Below are 22,811 nucleotides of genomic sequence, written 5' to 3' on the forward strand. Positions count from 1 at the left end.
AAAATAGGAACTCCTAAACATCTTATACAAATCGCTAAAAGCCTATATATGGTAACCAGAATTAAAACTGGCACTGATAAAGAGATAAAGTCCGAAATACAAACAAATCAAACAAATAAAGCGTTAAAGAAGGGTGTAGTTTGTCTCCAACATTATTCAGTATCTGTACAGATGAACACGATCAGAGAATCGAAAACACATACAACACCATCAGGCGTAAGTATTGGGAAGCATAAACATACTGACAAATAATGCCTCCCAATTTCATATGTTAAAATTCTTAAGTATTTTTAAATAAAATAAACCTTGTTAACATTCTCGGTATTTATTTTTCTTGTCTACATACTTGCAGCCGTATGTCGATACAGGGCTCAGAGTTGTAGCGTGTAACATGGCGGTGAGTAACGTAACTATGTCGGTGCGTGAGAAACAGCGTGCTGTAGTCCCTTAGACAACTGAAAGCACGGATTCGACTCACTGTCATCGATCATTCTCCATACAGTCCCTAGTTGGACCCAGTAGATTTTTATCTGTTTCCAAAACTTAAAGAACACCTGCAGGAACTTCATTTTGATAGCGATGAAGCCGCGCAAGGGGGAAGATTGTGGCTCTGTCAGCAAAGTCAAACACTCTTCAGTGACGGTATTAACAAACTGGTCTCGCACTGGGGGAATGTCTTCGTCGCCAAGGTGACTATATTGAGAAATAAATATGTAGACATGAAGAACAAGGAGTAGACATCACAGAAACTAAATGAGGCAAGTGTCAGCTACAGGTTGACTATATCTGCAAATGAAACTGAAACCGTGGCTATTATCGGTTTTGACACTGTACGAAAAAAAGCAGTCCTCAGTAATAAAACGATAGCACAGATAATCCGTTTCAGTTATTTAGGGCCGGCCGAAGTGGCCGTGCGGTTCTAGGCGCTGCAGTCTGGAACCGCGAGACCGCTACGGTCGCAGGTTCGAATCCTGCCTCGGGCATGGATGTGTGTGATGTCCTTAGGTTAGTTAGGTTTAACTAGTTCTAATGACCTCAGAAGTTGAGTCCCACAGTGCTCAGAGCCATTTGAACCATTTTTTTGAGTTATTTAGGATGCGACATGTGATGAAGATATGGATACACAGAGAAAACTTATCCTTACCAGTGTATATGAGGAACAGTAAGAAGAACACTTAAGGGTAAAAGAGAGAAAGAGAGGTAACTAAAATTTTATATTGTCATGGCAGTGTCCACTTTTTATTATATGGGACGGGAAAGTTGGCGCTGAGAAATAAAGATTTATGGGAACTAGAAGAGTCAAAAATTACATTTTGAAAATTTGTGAAAGGCTGCACTAGGAAAGACAAAATTACAAACGAATTAATAAGTGAATAATTAGGGATGTAGCCAATAACACAATAACACAAATTGCAATCGAGTACAAAGAGAAATGGAGAGACCACGTGCTTCGTATGTCACCATTAACCCAACTAGCAACAGATTATAAGCCATGGGGCAAGAGAAGTGTGGGAAGACCGACGAAGAGATGGCTAGGCCAGAACAGGCCCTAGGCCTAAACCTGGAATGTCAGAAGAAGAGGCCGGCCGGTGTGGCCGTGCGGTTCTAGGCGCTTCAGTCTGGAACCGCGTGACCGCTACGGTTGCAGGTTCGAATCCTGCCTCGGGCATGGATGTGTGATGTCATTACGTTAGTTAGGTTTAAGTAGTTCTAAGTTCTAGGGGACTGATGACCACAGATGTTAAGTCCCATAGTGCTCAGAGCCATTTGAACCATTTTTTTGAAACTCTATTTTTTAAAATGTTTCTTCTAATCTGTAGTGCTCTCCTGGTTTTAGGAGTCAGTTAATGTTGTTTGTACCAAACAAAGCTTTGATTTTGGGGTTGAGTTCGCAAGAGGACTCAGCTTTCCTATCACTTGGGATATAACGCTACAGCCTAGAGTTATCAGAATCCGGAAGATTTGTTGCACCACTGATGGCGGAGGACTTGTTATCTATTGGGATAATTTGGAATTACTTGGAACTACAGAGTTGAGTTTGTAAAGATAATTCAGTGGTTAAGCTTGGAGGCGTTAATTCCAGAATTTTAAGGTCTGATCACACCTGTGGTGAACAGACGTCGACCACATTGCCGCTTGATCCAAGTCAGACGCAATGTGAATTTCGTAAATGCGATGCCTCTTTCACTAGTTTCGACGTACCGACATCCATTCTCTCCGTCTTCACTACCGTTGAGGTCTTCGCTGTCACCCTGGCAATGTCCCCTCACGCGGTTCTGTCGCACGGGCCAGGTAAATCGTGGTTCTTTAAAGATCTTGTTTTTCCTTCGCCTCCTCCTTTCTCATCACTTTCAGGATGAAATCCCAGCTTGGAACCAGTAAAGTAGATTTGACGAGACAATAATTGTATTTTATAAATTAGTTTCACTAGTTGAAAAAATAATACTTAATTGTACATGTTTTTGTTTCAGCTAACCACAAAGTCGCAGACATTAACAGAAAACCCAAGAACTCTTCCCAGATGGTGAGTTGAATGTCGTTCAGTAATTTATATATTTATATAATATTTTTTGATGCTACTAAACGCTATGTTTCGTAAGTTTAACTTTTATAGTGAAGTGTACACAAATAAACCGAACGAGGCATTTGACTCTATCAGACATTTCACTCACATACGTTAAAGGATTTTCATTTTTTAGCTGACGTCGTTAACTAGAAATTTATGGAAAAATGATAAATCACGAAATATTTATTGCTTTAATAGTCGTATAGCATTTCATTCTGGAAACATTATCAGTGAAAACTGCACGTTTTTAGCCCGACTGGTTAATATTGTCAGACACTGAAAATTTGTGTTTTCGTTCTTGGCTACATGGTATTTTCAAAATACATTTAGAAAATAATGAGTTACCAGAAGTGGATTTAAATGTTTGCCCATTCACTGAAGTATTAGGCGCGTCGTGTATGTGTGTGTGAATTGCTAAGGGATCAAACTGCTGAGGTCATCGGTTCATAGACTTATACACTATTTAAATTAACTTATACTAGGAACAACACACACACACACACACACACACACACACACACACACACACACACACACACACACACACATGCCCGAGGGAGCACTCGTACCTCCGGCAGGAGGGGCCGCGCAATCCGTGACATGGTGCCCTAAACCGCGCGGCCACTCCGTGCGGCGCGTCGTGTATGTAAGTTGAATACTTTCGTGAGATGCGCCACAAGTGCTTGTTGATAAACTTCCGTCTAGGTGAACAGACTGCAATCTGCATATCAAGAGATTTAAAAATGATTATATATATTTTTTATGTATTCCCCTTCGGAAGTGTCGGAGTAGGATTAGGTTTTCAGTGATTTCCCTACATCGCTCCAGGCAAAGGCCAGAATGGTTCCCTTGAAACGCGCAGCCGCTTTCCTTCCCCATCGTTTCGTAACCTGGGCTTGTGTTCCATCTGTAATGACCGCGTTGTCGATGGGATGTTAAACTCTAACCTTCCTTCGGTCCTTTTCTTCCTTCCTTCGGTATAAGACAGAAGCAGGTTTTTTTTCCAATTGGAAGGAACACCGAATCGTACTGTATATCTTAACCGAGGGTTTTCAGAATTATAACAGTTAAAGGACACGACTGCTTCAGGCAGAACAAGACAGAATCCTCGAACGCTAGGTATTCAGCAGTTTTTTATTTTTATTTTTTTTTATTTTACTTTAGAACTTCAGTCTTTGGAAAGGTTTCTGGCTGGTTATAACTCCTATACGCTCCTTAGCTTCTCACAAGGCTACCACTACCAGCGGACCTGTTAACCATGGGTTTTGATGAGTAAACTATTCCGTAACGAGCGGTATACACATGTGAAGACGTTTGCTGTAATGGTTGATTTATTAACGAGATTACTAAGGCGAAAATGACTATTTTTGGACAATTTTACGTGACATATACTATTTAATGATATTGTGTACCATGAAACTAGAGGAAAAAAGAAAATACAGGGGCAGGATTTGGACCTGTACTATCATCACGATAACCATGAACCTTATCCTTTGCGCTAACCTCGCTGGGCAAAACAAATCTGACGTTACGCGTACAGGAGGTACGCATAAAACTTCAACATCGATTTTCTCGAAAAGATGGGTCCGTAGTTTGAAAAGCCGCTAGACAGGTGCTCAAGACAATTCCCTCTACAACATAATTAAGACTCATCAAAATCCTTTATTAAAATGTCTAATTGCCCTCTTGTCATATTGAACCGTTCTTTCCAAAAAGTAACTGACACCTTACGTGTTTATACGCTCACCAAGCAAGATACGAATCACCGCCGTAGAGGGGCATTGTAGTCGCTTTGGAGCCCCTTAGACGGTATAGATCTGGTAGCAGGCGGTAATATGAATCTACCGCTATTGTAAGTCATGTCAGTGAAGTGATACGCATGTGCCAGTCGGTTGTCTGGAATCACCGCATAGGTCGCGTCGAGACGCGACAGAATGGTTCGAATGAGCTGTTGTGTTTGGACGTGCACGTGACCACTCCGTGAATCAAATTGACCTGTTATTGTTGTATCAACGTGAACTATCCACCGCGTCTACAAGGAATGGTGTACCACTCACAGCCATATTATGTAAACTGAAGGAGCGCCACCTATTCGCAGTCCTTGTCCATGTCCTCCCTGCTCGCTACTTAGAGATTCTCACAGGAGGAGGACGTATTGTGCATCCATTGGATCCGTTCCCCATGGAGGCGAATCAGTTATATGACTGGTGTCTTATTGTTCCTTTTTGTGCCTCACACGTACAAGCACAACCAAGTGCTAACTGTTTTCCCCAGTCAAACAATGTGGTCCATAACAGGTGAAAAAATATACATATGTCGGGAAAAAGCTGCTGCTCTCATTAATACAGACCTGTTCCCTGAAGCATGTTAATGAGGGAGTGCAGGCGTCAAGCAGTTTACTACAGACAGTCTTGCGCTCCGTTGAGAAGTTACAAGATGCGATACAGTGTAAACAAGACTGATGCTGCAAATTGGTACGCTTATGAAATGTGTTCAGTTAGTGATAGTCGCGTTCAAAGATGATCTCTTTACGTCCGCACAAGGTTGCATTCGTTGCTTCCAGCACTCAAAACATTCTGCATACCTTTCCCCGTGAGACAACGAAGGATCTCAGCCGTTTCTGCCTTCCAGCGAAGCGAAAAAACGCGTCTGTAGTAAATTTCACGTCCACTGTCACTGAGTAGAGCGATTCTGATTAAACTTGTTCTTAGCGTAATAACGCAGTTCAAGATTAAAAAATACTCCAATACTAAAACGCTACGACAATGATTTCCTTTGTAGTGTGAGCAGTCTTACATCTTTTTCACCTCACCATTTATTAATACTTTAGCTGATTGAAAGTGTCCTAGGCTGGTCCCGGCGGAGGTTCGAGTCCGCCCTCGGGCATGGGTTTGTGTGTTTGTCCTAAGGATAATTTAGGTTAAGTAGTGTGTAAGCTTAGGGACTGATGACCTTAGCAGTTAAGTCCCATAAGATTTCACACACATTTGAACATTTTGAAAGTGTCTTATTTACAGTCACACTCGGACATCGGGGTACACATCAGTATCTTTTCGTCCAGTGGGAGAAACTTGCTACCGCAGTTGCTAATGTTGTGAGATCAAATCTCTGTCTTCAGATTTAGTGAGTACTTGCTAATGATCTTCCTTTCCCAAAATCCCTCTGTTTAACTAATAATTCATAATTCCAGTTTCAAGTGTTACGTGCACAAATATAATTCTGCAATAAAAAACAGTCATGATTTTCCAAAAAAGGCGAAGATGATGTTTTTCTGTACTCTCCTAACAGCTGTAGCATGCTTCACAAGAACGAATCTGTGAGCCCTCACTCGTAGCCCATTATCATGTCGTTTTATAACACCTGCGAACTGCTGGAAGCGTCTATGACGAATATGTAGAAGCTTATTAATTATTAGCATTTCTATTTTGTGCAATTCCTAAGTGATACAAAGCTGTGTTTTCCATTAATTTCTACGTTCAAATATCTCGTTTAAATTTGCCTTCTTATAGTTGATTTCTGCATCGTGGTCACTGACTTGTTTTGATCTGTTCTTTTAAATAATAAATCATTTGATTTCCGTGATGGTGTCAAAAATTTTGTCCGCTTAAAATAATGATGCCGTTACTTTCTCGCTCTCCTCGATGCTGCTTCCTGTTTTCCACGGTTTCCCAAAATCACGTCACACGAGAGTCGGATGGTTCTCTCAATAAGGCCATGATTCATTGCCCTCTTCACCCTCGTTCATGTGAACGAGTACTCCGCCTCTAATTATGTCGACGTCAACGATATGTTAAACTCTGTTATTTTCTTGACGCGTCTTGGGGTTTATACCGTTTAGGTAATAATTTCTTAGGCAGTACTGAAAAATTGACCAATCTGTGTCGTCAGTAGTCAGCGTTATAAATATTATTGTCTCAACTTTACCAACAGCTATGTAGCTTGTTTTTGATGGCTACAGAGTAAACGTTAATGGTACCAAGCCACGGTACGTAGATGCAGTAACAACGCAGAAACCGTGCATGCATTCGTATTAACTTTATGCTAAACAGAGCCAGCTGCATGAGCTAGAGTCACAGAAATGACCCCACCCTTCTTCCTTCGGATATTTCTAACCTTAATGCCATCAGGACACGCCCGTCGCTATGTTTTAAATACCCTCACGGACCTCTTCCACGTCCATGACTCAGCTGCGTTTTTTTGCCCCGCTAACGTGACCCATAATTAATAGCTGTCAGCATCACGAAACAAGAAACAACTTGCAACACTTCCACAGGGCGTGTGGACTGTCGTTTTTGTTATCGTGCTTGAGTGGCGTTGTCTAATAATGTGCAAGTGTGTGTGTTTGTGTGTGTGTGTGTGTGTGTGTGTGTGTGTGTAATAACCGCCAATTAACACGTTAGTGAAATTTGATATCTTTCATTCACTGCTTTTTGATGTGAAGAACACTATCAATAATCTAATAAGTCCGTTATTACAGACTTTCTGTAAAGCAGAACAATCTCCTTCCATCGTTAAGTGCACACGAAGATCTTTCGTATAGTATCTACAGGTGTCGTACTCTGCTCCTCATGAATTAATGAGTATAAGAAGGAAACTATCCTAGATTTATTAGAATAAAAATTATTGTAAAATACAGAGATGTGTGAGCCCTGCCGCCTATTAAGGCTATCTGTCCGCAAAATTCTGCATTTGTGTACAATCGATGAAACAATAGCGTCTAACAAACAACAACATGTAACGAGCAACACCGTGTAACAAACAATTATGACCAGCACACTCACAGAAGTCATAAATGGGATACTAGTTCACAAAAACTAAACATGTGCTTGAAGAAATACGAGGGTGTGCTGAAAAGCAAGCCTCCGAATTTCTTATCTGAAAACTCTTAAGGCTTTTTAAATAAAACAAACGTTATTAGTGTTCTGCGTCTTTATTCTTCATGTCTACATTTTGCAGCCCTCTGCCGCTAGATGGCTCCGAGTTGTAGCTCAGTTGGTAGAGCGCTTGCTCGCGATAGGGGAAGGTCGCGAGTCCAGTCCCGGTCCGGCATATAGTTTTAATCTGCGCGCAGACTGAAGATGCAATTTGGAAAAAATCCCCCAGGCAATGGCTATGCCATGTCTCCGGAATATTCCTTCTTCCGGGAGTGCGAGTACCATAAGTTTCGCAGGAGATCTTTAGAGCTGTTTATACAACATATAGCCAAGTCATACTTCGTCGGTTGTACACCATATTGTACCTTGAAACACAAGAAGGTCTTTTATCATGAAAGATGTGATACTTGCAAATAAACTGAGTTTCTTTAATGTCTTAACAGTTTTAGCTGTCTTGGAAATGAAAAAAACAGTGTTACTTTCCTATATCTTCTATTTCAAAATGTATATATCTTGTATCTGGTTTTTGATGATACCTCTGCTTATCTTCACGTCACTTACTGACTGTAGGTGTGTAGCGGAGTGATAATGTAGCAGACAGACCATTAACCTTAGAACACGAAAGGGGGGAAGTGTTAAATTGCTACTGAACCATCGTAAAGTTTATTGCTCCGCATTTTATTCAAAGGGAGCCATAATTTATAGGTTATACATTAGTTAATTACAATTATTAGACCTCCACCCGTATGTTACATACCAAATTAAGTCAAAATGTCCTGTTTTATATCCTACTTAAATCTTAACTTTTACGAGTCTTTAGTAATCTAGGATTAAATAGAGTACTGACAAGATTTTCTCGATTGCAGCGCTTTTAAACTTCAATCGAATATTTGTTGCTAGGTACATGACCATGTTGTACCTTGGAACATGTATTCACACTTGGAAAGTCCTTAATTTTCCGAAGTAATTTTTGTAATTACAGAAAAACACTGAAACAAATAAAAAGTGAATTCCAGCATTTAAAAATAGAATAAGAATATGTACGAAATTTTGGTTACAGAGCTGCAATCTCGTCACTTGCTTTCATCAACAGCTTTTTTTGCCATTGGTTGTTATTCCTCAGTTCTTATAGGACAGCTCACAATAAGCCGCACGAAGTGGCACATTTTTGGCAAATTAGATTCGTATTAGAAGGGACTGTAGTTCAAATCCCTATCCGGTCAACCAGATTTAAGTTTACAGTGGTTTTCCTAAATCGCTTAATGCAAATGGCAACATGATTCCTTTGAAATAGGACATGGTTGATTTCCTTCCACTATCCAAGCTTCTTCTCTGTTCCCAACGACCTCATCGCCGACGACAAAGTAGGAAGGAATGTTGGGGTTTAACGTGCCGTCGACATCGAGGCTGATAGAGGTGGGGCACAAGCTCGGAACTTTTCAAGGATGAGGAAGGAAATCGGCATGCCCTTTCAAAGGCACCATCCCGACATTTGTCTGGAGCGATTTAGTGAAATCACTGCAAATCTAAACCTGGACAGACTGACACGGATATGAATCGTCCTCTTCCCGAATGCTAGTCCAGTGTGCTTACCAATGTGCCCCCTCGCTTTGACTCCGACGGGACGTAAAGACTATTCATCCTTCAGCTCGTGACAGTATCAGTTAATTCTTCATCTAACGCTTTCCTTTTCGTATTCAGCATGTTTTCACCCTATACTAGGTCGCTGCTGCAGCCTTTTTTCTTTTTGCTGTTACTTTATTTCTCCACGTGGGAGCGGTATTGTAACGGATAAAACCGCATTTTAGCCAATATGTTACTTATTTTACAAATACTGGTTGAAATTATACAAATAAGACGATTGCTTAAAGAATTACACGTACACGAGATTTTTATCGAATTTTTAAAATTTGCAGTCTGTTTACATTGCTGGTGCTGGTGATCTATGGAAAAAAATCATGTTCGAGATGGAGATGAAAAAATGCTTACAGTTCTGGGATCTAGAAGGAACTGCAAGTAAAACAAGGGAGAAAAGATAGAATACGATGTGATAAGGCCTGGATGGAGAATTGTATACTTTGACTAGTAGGAAGATTAAAAGTCGTGAACAAATTTCATGGTTGGGAAGTAGCAGATGGTTGAAGCTGAGGCGGGAAAAGTTGGATAATACATCGAAGTACGTGGGAAATCGCATGTATACTGACGGCAGTTGAAACTGCAACTCCAAGAAGGATAGCAAACACCGAAATTTGATTATTATACGTATAGTAAGAAGAACACATGATTAAATTTGTTGGTGATTTGGGGCTGTACGGGGTGCGAAATTTAGTACACATAGCTGCCAACTCTGGCAATAATAATGACTTTAATTCGGCTTGACATCGAGTCGAAATGAGCTTGGGTGATAGATACGCCGGAGTTCATCGACTGTAGTTCAAAATGGCTCTGAGCGCTATGCGACTTAACTTCTGAGGTCATCAGTCGCCTAGAACTTAGAACTAATTAAACCTAACTAACCTAAGGACATCACACACATCCATGCCTGAGGCAGGATTCGAACTTGCGACCGTAGCGGTCGCTCGGTTCCAGACTGTAGCGCCTAGAGCCGCACGGCCACACTGGCCGGCTCGACTGTAGTGGCTGGCGAGTGGTGACGTTCTAGGCTCTCAGCGAACTATGGCCAGATATTTTCATTGTATGAGAGATACGAAGAACGGACTTTCCAAGACAACAGTCCAACACCCTCTGTCTCGATGTCAGACGGGTCAGTAGGGACAATATGTAGTGTTATATTATTGAAAGATAACATTACAGAGACGCTGAAGATAGGACAGAGTTCCCGGCATTAACATGTCAAAAAGTTCGTGACTGTTGTCCAAATTACAGACTGTACGAACCAATGCTCATTCTCTTTTGACCCAGTACCTTCCCATACCATTAGGCCAGGTGCTGGGCCCCTAATACGATACGGAATGCAATCTGGCAACTTTCGGACTCCTCAGAGCCTCCACTTACGGATACGCTCATCAAGATGCTGCACGCAAAATCGGGACGCATTTGAAAAGATAATGTGTTGCTATTCGTGAGTTCAGGGCTGTCATTGGAAGCACCATTGTCGACTCACCTATCTATGCTGTCATATAAGATATGCCGCAACAATTGTTACCGTGCTGATAGGCCGTGGTATTCCAGACATCGTCACACTATCCATCTGGATATTTGGCTTGTTGTAAACAATCCCATTTCCCGAATAAGGGTATATGACAAGTCTGTATGATCCTCCACGGCCTAGCGAACATTATGCATGCCCTCTCGTGTGCGGGGCCACTGATGTTCTGCGTGGCGTTGAGCATGGCTCTCCTAAACTCAATGATATTCACTGATGAGCTAAAACATTATGAAAACTGTACATCGCAAGTTTGAATGCTGCCTGATGGTGTTGCGGCCACGTGACACAGTAAGGAAAGTATATATACGGATCAGACACAAATAGGGAATCTGTCTAGCGACGATACGGGCACCAGAAGAGGAAATCCATTAACAGAAACGACGTTGGAAAAGAGTAGGCTATTATGGCCCGAAGCCTGGGAACGAGCGTCTTGGAAACGACGAAGCTGGTCGGCTATTCGCGTGCTATTGTCGTAAATCCGATGAGCGGTATAATTTTAGGGGGATGCGGTTTGGTTATACCTGTTCGATTGCAGGTGGGATGAGTTTGGTGATAGTTGTTGCAGGTTGGTGCGAATTTGAAGTTCGGACATTGTTTGTGTGCGTGGTGTTGCCTTCAGCGGGGTCAGATTCGTCGATTTTTATAAGTTTTGGTAAAGTGATCATTGTATTGCTGGAACCGCTGATATCTGAGTGCATGTGGTATTGCTTTGGATGGTTCAAGACGGTTCCTCCTCTAGTGTCATGGACGCATTTTAGCTAATTATGTGTAGCGCCAGATGGTTCACGAACACTCTAATTGGGCGGTGAGTTCCTTGCTAAGAATATGTAAAAATTTTGCCTGTAAATTTCTGGTATCACATTCAATCCACTTTCAGTTTCTTCATTGTCGGAGTCTGTGTCACTGTTTTTACCGCTATATTAAACGTTGAAGGACGGTGCGGAGCTTTGGTTGTTTTGGTGAAGGATTTCTGAGAGAGATTATTGATGTATTTGCTGCATAAAAGGGATTATTCTATGGAGACGTGAATGGGAGTTGAGGCTTTGAGATTTAATTATGATTGACTCGTGTACGTGGAATGATTGGTTGGACTCGTAAGATCGGTATGTACTATTGGACGTGGGTGACGAATGTATGGGGGTACAAGAATTTCCAGTCTCGTCGGATTAGGAATAAATGAGTGGAAGAACTGGCGCTAAGGGGCCTAGTGGTGATTGCCACCTTCTTGTATCAATGGAGCGATGGTGTTAGGTGAAGGTCTCTTTCATTTTTTCACTTGATCTGTGCTAGTTTTGAGTCTTGGTTGTAGGTCTTATGTGAAAGGAAGGTTGAGGGGCCGGCCGCTGTGGCCGAGCCGTTCTAGGCACTTAATTCCGGAATCGCGCTGCTGCTACGGTCTCAGGTTCGAATCCTGCCTCGGGCATGGATGTGTGTGATGTCCTTAGGTTAGTTAGGTTTAAGTAGTTCTAAGTCTAGGGGACTGACGACCTTAGATGTTAAGTCCAATAGCGCTTAGAGCCATTTGAATGGTTGAGTGAAGTGACATTTACCTGTAGACGTTGGAGGCAGTGGAGCTATTGCTGTCAAGGATTCTGTTGCTGGCGATTGTGTTGTTAGGTTTACGTAGTTCTAAGTTCTAGGGGAGTGATGACCATAGATGTTGAGTCCCATAGTTCTCAGAGCCATTTCAACCATTTTTGAACACCATAAGCATGTTGGCTTTTTGTGCCTCGGTAAATCCCAACGTGTACTCACGACATACTGCTTGGACTGTCACACACTAACTGACTAGCAAGTCGTAGTGCGCTCAGGAAATACACAAGCACACTGTGACCAAACATTACTACATCGTACATAGCAACTATGCAGGCTGAATGGCACAGACAAGCGTCAGTGTGGAAACTTTTCAAAATACGGTATCTCGTAAACGACGTGCACTAGACTTCTCAAAAAAATGGTTCAAATGGCTCTGAGCACTATGGGACTTAACTGCTGAGGTCATCAGCCCCCTAGAACTTAGAACTACTTAAACCTACCTATCCGAAGGACATCACACACATCCATGCCACAGGCAGGATTCGAACCTGCAACTGTAGCGGTCGCGCGGTTCCAGACTAGCGCCTAGAACCGTTCGGCCACTCCGGCCGGCAGACTTCTGCAACAAACACCACTGATATTCTAATTGTTGTGTACATAGTTCCGCGTAGTCAGCGCGTACACGACTTTCCCACTAGAGCGCGCCCCGCTAAGCACAACAGCGCAGGCGCAGCGCTCGTCCGTCTCCGAACTACGAGATGGCGCTGTCTTAGAGACGGACCAAATTCTGCTTCCGCCGATCCGCGTATTAATATGTAACGCAACCAATGAGATTGCTGCTAACGTAGAACCTTTTCTCCTCGCCCATCACACTCGCGCAGTGATACCTGAACGCTTGACGTATTATAACGAGTGTACAGACATCCGATTAGTCAGTCTGCATTAGTCTGTACCAGTCTGCATTTGTCTGCACCAGTCTGCATTAGTCTGTAGTCATGTTTCAGTCTGCGCCTAATAAGATTATCATATTCCTGTACATAGCCATGAAGGGAAATGTATAGACACTTTGTCAAGTATCAGAGATATGTGAGAATAAGATTAACGTAGCAAGACCAAAGGAACTTCAGATTGTCAATTGTAAACAGCATCCTGAATCAAGTTACATAATATCTATGATTTTTATTGTTTTAATAAATGTGTGTGAAAATTAATCAAGTTTTGTTTAAAGTTGGTCACCATCAGTCTGCTACTCTAAGTGTGCAAGTGGCATTTCTATCGTCTGACCTAACGGCAGAAGATAAACACGCCACAATAAGACCACGAGACATATTGCTGACACTCGCCTACTTCGTTAGAGCGACAAGTCAAATAATCTGATGGTGTGTGTACCGATTTTCTTACAGTACGCACACCACACTAATTTACCCTGATTTTAGTTTATTAATATCAATAGGCACTGTTCCATTTAAAAGTGTGTACGCACAAAAAATACACATTCCAAGTAAAACCAAACATCAACACGTTTTAGGAGATTCAACCTGTATAATTTGCAGGGCAATGTGTGCGATCCTGGTACAGTTGAAATCCCTGTGCCACAGTTCCGTAGTACGCCGATAGAGGAGACAAGAAGGTGCAGCTCATCTCCATTTATCAGTATGCAGCAGGCCAGTTAAGATAATTTTAAGTGCTTTGCAGTATTATCGACTTTATTTGAAAATAAACTTACATATCCTAGGAGAGTACCGTCGATTTCGGTCTCATTCGACAAACACGGAAAATGACGGTGACGGCTAAAGACAATGAGATCCGTGGGAGCGCTACACTTTCTCCCGGAACAGCATGTACGTCACGACGTTGTGATACCGCGCACGGCGGCGTACTCGGCCGGAGTAGCATAACCGGAGACAGGTTATTGCTCCTGCTTTGGCGCCGTTCCATGCCGCCGACGTGAGAGCAGCCTAAGTTCACACAAGAAAGTTATGAAAATGCGCGGCACGTCGTGTCACCAGGTGGCGGGCTGTAGCCGTGCAGTCACCCATCACGCGCTCCGCGCTGTCTGGAAACAAAGGCAACGCCTCGCATTAGTTCCACGTCGGGGCTACGAGGTAATGGCTGCTACCGCCAGCAGATACATCATTCGTCCAAGCATTGCGTTTCCTGTGACATCAGTATCTTTCAGCTGGATGACGCACTGGCAAAGTTCCAATCTGGAGGTGGCCATTCTGATTGAAATTTCCGTGTGTTCTCCGGCTCGGCTCGGGCTTTGCTGGGACGGTTCATTCAATATCACCGCCCATCATTTCCTTCTCAACCCTCTCCAACTGAGCTAACGGAACATTTATAACCCTTCATTGTTCACTGACAGTCCAGTGGACCTATCTGTAAATGATAAACGATCGTAGAAAATACGACCGATTTTTTACGGCAATAAATATGAAATCACGTATTTACCATTACATTCGACTAATGTTATCTATTTTCTGTATTATTCTGTTCGTGTACTGAGGAGGGAATAATAGTGTCTATATTGCTCTGTACTTGTTGTAATCTCTCTTATCTTATTCTGATGACCTCTACGTCAGAGGTCTTCTTGGAATGCAGCTTCTCTAAATGTATCCAACTAGCATTCAAAGGACTACGTCGTCTTTCTTCCAAGCATTCCCATTGCAGTTCACCGAGCACTTCCGTTTCATTTTTGTCTATTGTCAGAATAGAACTTGTCGCTCTAGACTCCTGTATGTGATTTTCTTAACAGATGTATTGCATTTTACTCGAACTCTTCACCTTTTAGCCGACAAATATTTGAAAATGCTTTTGGTTAATCTACTGTTTCACATTCGATATAAATTTCCAAATATTATGAGAATTATTTTTTTCACTACTTCTCTTATATTTTCTGTGTTTCGATAAATTTAATCGTTGCTTCGTAAGTTCCAAACTTCCATAACCTTTCGTGGGCCAGATATTTTCCTAACGCTTACTCTTTCTGGTACTTCTAATTTATCTAAATTATAGTTTAATGTTAGACATTGGCTAGCAAACAAAACTTCTGGCTTCACTCCTACATTGTAGCGTCTCATTTTTGCATTGTTCGACTGGCATTTTTATTCTAAAGGTCTTAAATTATACCATATGCCCTTCACATTTTATGTATTCTTTCCTCAAAAGGGGTTTTTCTCAAACCATTTCCTTTCATTATCTCACCAATAAATTGAAAATTTTTAAAACTCTTAGTTTGGTAAATATCTGTTTCAGAAATTTTTGTGCATTTTTAGTTTTTGTTAAAATTTTGTTTTCTTCTAAAAAAAATTCTGATGCCTACTGGCTATCAGTTCTAAAAGATTAGTTTCTATTACAGCAAATGTCACATTTTCAAAAAGAATAGGAATGTAATCTGAAAATGTGAGACAATTTATTCCAACATTTTTGTTTTCTTTTCGCGGCCTTATTCGTGAAATCTTATATTCATTCAATTTTTCATTCCAAATATTCATTGTTTTTCTTCCAAAATAGAACTAAACGAATTGGAGATAGGCCATCACCTTGCCGTACACCTGTGTTTATTGCGAAGGGCTAAGATATTTCTCCCCTAAATTCCACTTCAGATACTGTCTCTGTAAATTTTTCGCTAATTTGATTCGCTAATTTAGACTGTACATCAAATTCTCGGATTATTTTATCTTTAGTTCCTCTGTCAACAGAATCAAAGACGATTTTGAAATCAGAAACGTTACTCCAGTGTCCTTTGAATTCGGTAATGTGTGGCGAATGACTTACTACAGATTATATATTTGTTCAGAACATGATATGCCCTTCCTAAAAGCCACCTTCATACTCACCTGAATGACTGTCTGGAGTTGTTTCTACTCTGTTTAGTAGAATATTGGATTTTTTTTACATACAGCTGTTAACAAACTAACTCCTCTGAAGTTTTTTTAGTCTTTCTTATGCAGTGGTTGTATCAAGACCAACTTCAAGTCTCCTGGGATTTTTTCTGTTTTTCAGATTTCTTCAAAGATTAATTTTAGCTATTTTGTATTTTGCACAGAGACTATCAAAAGCTTCCCTGTAATAGTGTCTTCTCCAAGAACTTTATTGTTTTTAAGGTTTTAATAACTTTCACTTTGTTACATGCACTATCTTTTTTTCGTTCACATTTAAAAAAAGCTGCCATTAATTACACTAAGCGGAAATTTTGTCCAAATTTTCCTACGGTTCTTTACGGACCTACATTGACAATACTTTCCTGTACATAACAGCATCTGCAATGCTACGGCGGCTTGGTAACAAATTAAAGATATGAAATTAATTTTCGTCAGCGTTTATTCATTGCTACCTAACCAGCAGAGGGGGAGTACACGACCATGAAACTAAAATCGGCTCATCAGTGCAAGAAGGCTTCGGTCGCGTACTGTTGCTTGAAGCCATTACAGGCGAGGATCAATTATAAGGCACCTTAATTTAGCGTAGACATATTAGTGAATATACAAATACATTAATGCCTAACTGTGAATAATAAAGGAAAAATTACTCAGGATAAGGTCCCATAGGATATTAATGTGACCTGCAACCAAATGATTGGTATTTATCATTCGTTTATTCAAGTGAAACAAATTTAATACGAATGGTGGCCTAACACAAGTTGTTGCAGAACACAATAAAAATATAAAAGCAAAATTTTTCGACTTTCAAGTGCAAACAGAGCATTTGTAAGCAGTGACCATCACAAACTAGGGCATGGAGTTGTGCATCGGTTCACTTAAATAGCAACAAAATGTTTAAGTTCAACCAGTGCATACAACTCTCTATATATGAATAAATTCACAATGGCAGAAAGCTCACTCACAGATTGCCCCGCCAAGAGTCTGTGCTTAAAAGTCATCTGTGATGCACCATATTTCTAATTCTCAAACTGATCAACCAAAATTTTTCTAAGTTCCGAATTGAAACACATCGAGACAATTCTAAGTCCGAATAACACTTAAACCACGTGGCCCTATGGCCGCTCAGCCTAATCGTAACCAACCTTACCAACCAAGCAATGAAGACATAAAGACCTCGAACTTTGTTCTGCCCACCTATTTAAAAACTGGGTCATGTGACCCAACTGCCTAACTCAGGGTAGCAATTTTCACTTGACCACCACTTTTCAAGTTGCACATATTGTAACATATACAGGGTGATTCTGTGATGATATTGCAAACTTACAGGCGTGATGTAGAAGGGTAAATGTATTAGTTTGAGATAAGGAACCCTGGTCCGGAAACGATCTGGTCGAAAGCTATAAATGAAAATACCTATGAAAGTCGAATGCGTGACCGGTGTTGTTGTTGCTGAGATTATAGGGCAGGCAGCTTTCAGAGGTGGTAACACGTACCAAGAAAAGTTTGTCTGGTAAACACAGGCTCTAAAATGTATACCTTAACAGCTATGAGCACTTGTATCTTAGATACTATGAAACACATCTCTTCTACTGAATAAGTGCCCATAGCTCTTAAGGTATGCATTTTAGAGCCCATATTTACCGCAATCTTTTTCTTGGTTTGGACCATACAGTGGGCTCCAAAAATGTGTAAACCGTAGGGCTTCCAGTAGAAGAGATGTGTTTTACAGCATCGAAGATAAACAAGTGCTTATAGCTCTTTAAGGTATATATTTTAGAGTCCATGTTCACCAGACACATTTCTTCTTATTTTGGTCCACACTACCAGGTCGGAAAGCTGCCTACCTTACGCTCTTAGCAACAACAGTGGCGGTACATGTCTTTCGCTGTCGGAGGTATCAGAACGATTTTCACTTATAATTTTCGGCGCGGTCGTTTTCGGACCAGCGTCACTTATCTCAAATTAATACATTTACCCTTCTCCATTATCTCTGTAAGTTTGTAACATCATCACAGAATTATCCCGTATACATCTTAAACACACACTGTACTTTACGGCATAGGCACCTCGCCTAGCTTGCATTTAACGTGAATCACTCGCTCAGCGCAAAGTCCCAAAGGACTAGAAAAAAGGGCAGGAGACCCATATATATAAAAGGTAAAAGAATGGACCCACAAAATTACAGACCAATATCCCTAACTTCAGAATCCTTGAACATATTCTCAGTTCGAATATAATAAACTTTCTTGAGAGTGAGAAGCATAGAAGCATATGTGCACGAGTAAGCATGGTTTTAGAAAGCATCGCTCATACGAAACTCAACTTGCCCTTTCCTCACATGATGTACTGAGAACTATGAATGAAGGACAACGGGCAGATTCCATATTTCTAGATTTCCGGAAAGCATTTGACACGATGCTCCACTGCAGGCTGCTAACGTACGTATCAGCATATGGAATAAGTTCACGGATATGTGACTGGCTCGAAGAATTTTTAAATAACAGAACCCATGACGTTGACCTCGATGGCGAATGTTCATCAGAGACAAGGATATCGTCAAGAGTGCCCCAGATAAGTGTGAAAGGACCACTTTTTTCTGTATATACATGATTGATTTGGCTGACAGGGTGGGCAGGAATCTGTGGTTGTTTGCTGATGATGCCGCTGAGTAAGATAAGAAGTTGAGTGACTGTAGGAAGATACAAGACGACTGAGACAAAATTTCCAGTTGGTGTGATGAATGACAGTTAGCCCTAAATGGGGAAGAATTTAAATCAATTCGGATGTGTAGTGTGGGGTCTAGCCCACTCGTCGCTAATAGGGTGCCTAAGGGATACAGCATTCTCAGAATGCTATACTACAATTCAAACAAATAACTTTAGTAGTTTTATTTCTAGAAAGCAAATTGACAATACGTAACTTTGGAGATACATCGGTGTCACAAGTAACATGCAAACAGTAATAGTCCTGTCTATACACAAAGTCCAAGTAAGCGCTGTGGTGTCACCGCCAGACACCACACTTGCTAGGTGGTAGCCTTTAAATCGGCCGCGGTCCGGTAGTATACGTCGGACCCGCGTGTCGCCACTATCAGTGATTGCAGACCGAGCGCCGCCACACGGCAGGTCTAGAGAGACTTCCTAGCACTCGCCCCAGTTGTACAACCGACTTTGCTAGCGATGGTTCACTGACAAAATACGCTCTCATTTGCCGAGACGATAGTTAGCATAGCCTTCAGCTACGTCATTTGCTACGACCTAGCAAGGCGCCATAACCAGTTACTATTGATACTGTGAATCATGTACCGTCAAGAGCGACGTTCACCATTAATGGATTAAAGATAAGTATTCCACCAGCTACGTCCGTTTTTTCTAAATTCTAATTTCCTTGTCCTGTTCCAGACCTCACGCCAGCCTGCGTGAGCTAAAACGCGTGCCTTTCGGCTACCTCCTAGTGGCTTGGCTGTCTTGCCAAGTCACAACAAGCTCTTGATACGGATCACGACAATCTGATAGCGTAGCACTCATCCCATTGCAGACTTGGCCGATCTAAGCGGCCGCGGCTAGCAGGAACGGCGCTTATATTCACTTCTAGTACGGGGCACCCCTGGCGCGGCACAGTCCAATTCCGGGCACCATTGGCCGACGTTTCCTCACCACCTTCTCTGGTCTTGCGTACTGCATCTTCGTTCCGGCGCTTGTGGTTACACCAGAACAAGTAGGAAGATCAAAATTGTAATGTTCGGATACAGTATTACTAGTGTCCTGCTTGATACAGTCAAGTCGTTTAAATATCTGGGCGTACCGTTGCAAAGCGATGTAAGGTGGAACGAGCGTGTGAGAGCTGTGGTAGGGAAGGCGAATGGTCGACTTCGATTTGTTGGGAGTATTTCAGGAAAGAGTGGTTCACCTCTAAAGGAGACTGCATATAGGGCGCTCGTGCGACCTATTCTTGAGTACTGGTCGAGTGTTTGGGATCCGTGCCATGTCGGATTGAAGGAAGACATGGAAGCAATTCAGAGACGGGCGGCTCGATTTATTACTGGTAGGTTCGAACAACACGTAATTGTTACGGAGATGCTTAGGAAACAAATGGGAATCCCTGGAGGAAAGGCACGTTCTTTTCGAGAAACACTATTGAGAAAATTTAGAGAACCGGCATTTGAAGCTGACTGCCGAACGATTCTACTGCCGCTAACATACATTGCGCGTAAGGACCATGAAGTTAAGATACGAGGAATTAGGGCTCATACGAAGGCATACGGACAGTCCTTTTCCCTCACTCTATTTGGGAGTGGAACAGGAAAGGAAATGACCAGTAGTGGTACCGGGACCCTCCGCCGCGCACCCTACGGTGGCTTGCGGAGTATCTATGTAGATGTGTTGTAGATGATCACCCAGAACATTATGACCGCCCACTTGCTATCGATGTAAACCCATCCAGGCGATAGCAGCGTCAGTTGGCTAGGAATGACTGCTAGTCAGAACACGCATGGTGTTTGTATATCAATGAGCGTGCTGTCCATTTGAAGAATGGGGAAGGTGCGCGATCTATCAGAGTCTGACTGAGGGCAGATTCTGATGGCCCAAAGGCTCGTCACGAGCATTTCGGAAACTGCATGCTTTGTCGGGTGTTCGAGGAATGCTGTGGCGAGTGTCTTCAACACGTTGTGAAACCAAGATGACACCACGTCCAGACATCGTGGGGTTGGGCGGCCACCCCTCATTACACATGTCGGACGTCGTAAGCTGGGCAGACTGGTAAAACAGAACAGGCAGAGAACTGTGGCGGAACTAACACCAGACTTTAATGCTGGACAGAGTACAAGTGTGTATGAGCACACAGTGCACTGAACACTCCTAACGATGGGCCTCTGCAGCCGACAACCCATGCATGTCTCAGTGTTAACACCATGACATCGGCAATTACCTCTGAAATTGCCACGTGACCACCGGCACTGGAAGCTGGCGTAGTGGCAGAGCGTTGCATGGACTGATCTTCATCATGCCGATGGCAGGGCGCGAATCCCTTGCCTTCCAGGGGAACACTTTTACTGCAGATTGGAGAAAAGCTGGCGGCGGGTCCATTATATTCTGGGTTCACGTAGGCATCCATGGGTCAGGTGAAGGTCCTGCAAGGCACCATGACGGCCAAGGTTTCAGACCACATACACCCCTCCCCATGTCGATCATGTTTCCCGGCGGCAGTGACATTTTTCAGCGAGATAATGCACGGTGCCACCTGGCCAGGACTGGTTCGATGAAGTTAGTGGCGAATTCTAATTGATGTGCTGCCCCCCCCCCCCCCCCAATTCGCCACATCTCAACCCAATCGAACATATCAGGGATGTGACTGAACGTGGCGTCAGGGTACAGATGTGGCGCCAACTACCTCCAACGACCTACCAAGGCCACATTTCTTCTATCCCACGACGCATCGCCACTGTTATTCGTGCCAAAGGTGGACATACCGGCTATCAGGTAGGAGGTGGTCATATTCGTAATACTGTAACTGATCAGTGTATATAAATTCATTTATGGTTAATTTTCATTCTGGTCATACACAATTTGATTTTGTACTTAGCTGATTTTTTGTTTTAATAAAATATCACAAGCTAAATGATACACTGCAAGAGTCTAGTCAAAATTACAGCTTTATTCATCATAGCGCCACAGCACCACGCTTCTCAAACGACCATCTCAATAACGTTATACGAGGGTCGTAACTTAAATTGTGGCAGCTATTTATTCACAACTGATACAAAAGAGTTACATGTTTGCACCTGTTACTGTCCTTCAAAGTAGTCACCAGCGTTGTGTAGAACCCGTTGTCAGCGATGTGGAAGGCGTAGTATACCGTTAGCAGAGTATTTTCCATATAACGTGTCTTTATTTGCCTATTAATTGTATGTCAGATGAATGAATTAAAAAATGAGAAAATTGTTTTCAGTGAAATTTCTGTAGCGTATCCTGATTTATAACTAATTTCAAGCGCCAGTCTCCGGAAAAGTGGTCCGTTATGCAAGGTTTACAGCGAAATTATTCCCTACGCGCGAAATCTTCACCATTGTTACGGACATTTCTTTCACAAGTGATATTCGTATGACGAAATGCCACTGTGGCAAACCTACCTTCGCGTGATGCTCGTGGTGTTCGGAACATTTTTGTTTCGAATGTGTCTACGATCGGTATCATCCAATGAAATGCTCCAAATCCTCCTGAAGAATAAACATATGAATAAATTATAAAAATTAATATAAGAATTGATATGAGAATCAAATATCATAATATGATAATTTAAAAAGATTTAACCCCTCAGCATACCATATACAAATATTTTATGTAATAAATGGGTGACACTTATTGTGAAATATAGTTGTAATTTTACAATTAATATAAGCCCTTTTATCCCCCAATTTAATAAGAAACCTTCTACGGACATGGGTAGATACATGAAAACAATAAAAATAAAATAAATAAGAATAATAATCGGATTTCGAACACGGAGCGCAGAATTAAGAAGCTGCGACGCTATCCCCTGGCTCCTCATTGCGTCTGATGATATCGCGCGGTAAAGGCAAATACAGGATCTCGAAAGTACCTCGAAAACTTTGACAGTCGCTTTTTCGGAAACGGCCGGGTATCTACGGATAAACTGGGACACGTGTGCGCTGATTTTTACTCCTCTTCCTTTGGGCGAAGTTCCTGGGAAATCTGGCGACGGCACTTACCATGTACTCCTTTAAGTATTATGTATTTCGCACACATTGGGACACATCACGT

The 22,811-nt window shown here is 42.0% G+C and overlaps 1 protein-coding gene across 1 annotated transcript in view; it reads left to right on the plus strand.

Moving 5' to 3' along the window:
* The window catches only part of LOC124554821 (protein sickie), a 1,236,186-nt gene that overhangs the window by 352,028 nt on the left and 861,347 nt on the right, over window positions 1–22,811 (plus strand). Inside the window, exon 3 of the mRNA XM_047128484.1 lies at window positions 2,472–2,524. Coding sequence (XP_046984440.1) covers window positions 2,522–2,524 — 3 coding nt within the window. The 5' untranslated portion in view covers window positions 2,472–2,521. The remainder of the gene's footprint in view (window positions 1–2,471; window positions 2,525–22,811) is intronic.

Source organism: Schistocerca americana, chromosome X (assembly GCF_021461395.2).
Source record: "Schistocerca americana isolate TAMUIC-IGC-003095 chromosome X, iqSchAmer2.1, whole genome shotgun sequence".
NCBI classification, from domain to species: Eukaryota; Metazoa; Arthropoda; class Insecta; order Orthoptera; family Acrididae; genus Schistocerca; species Schistocerca americana.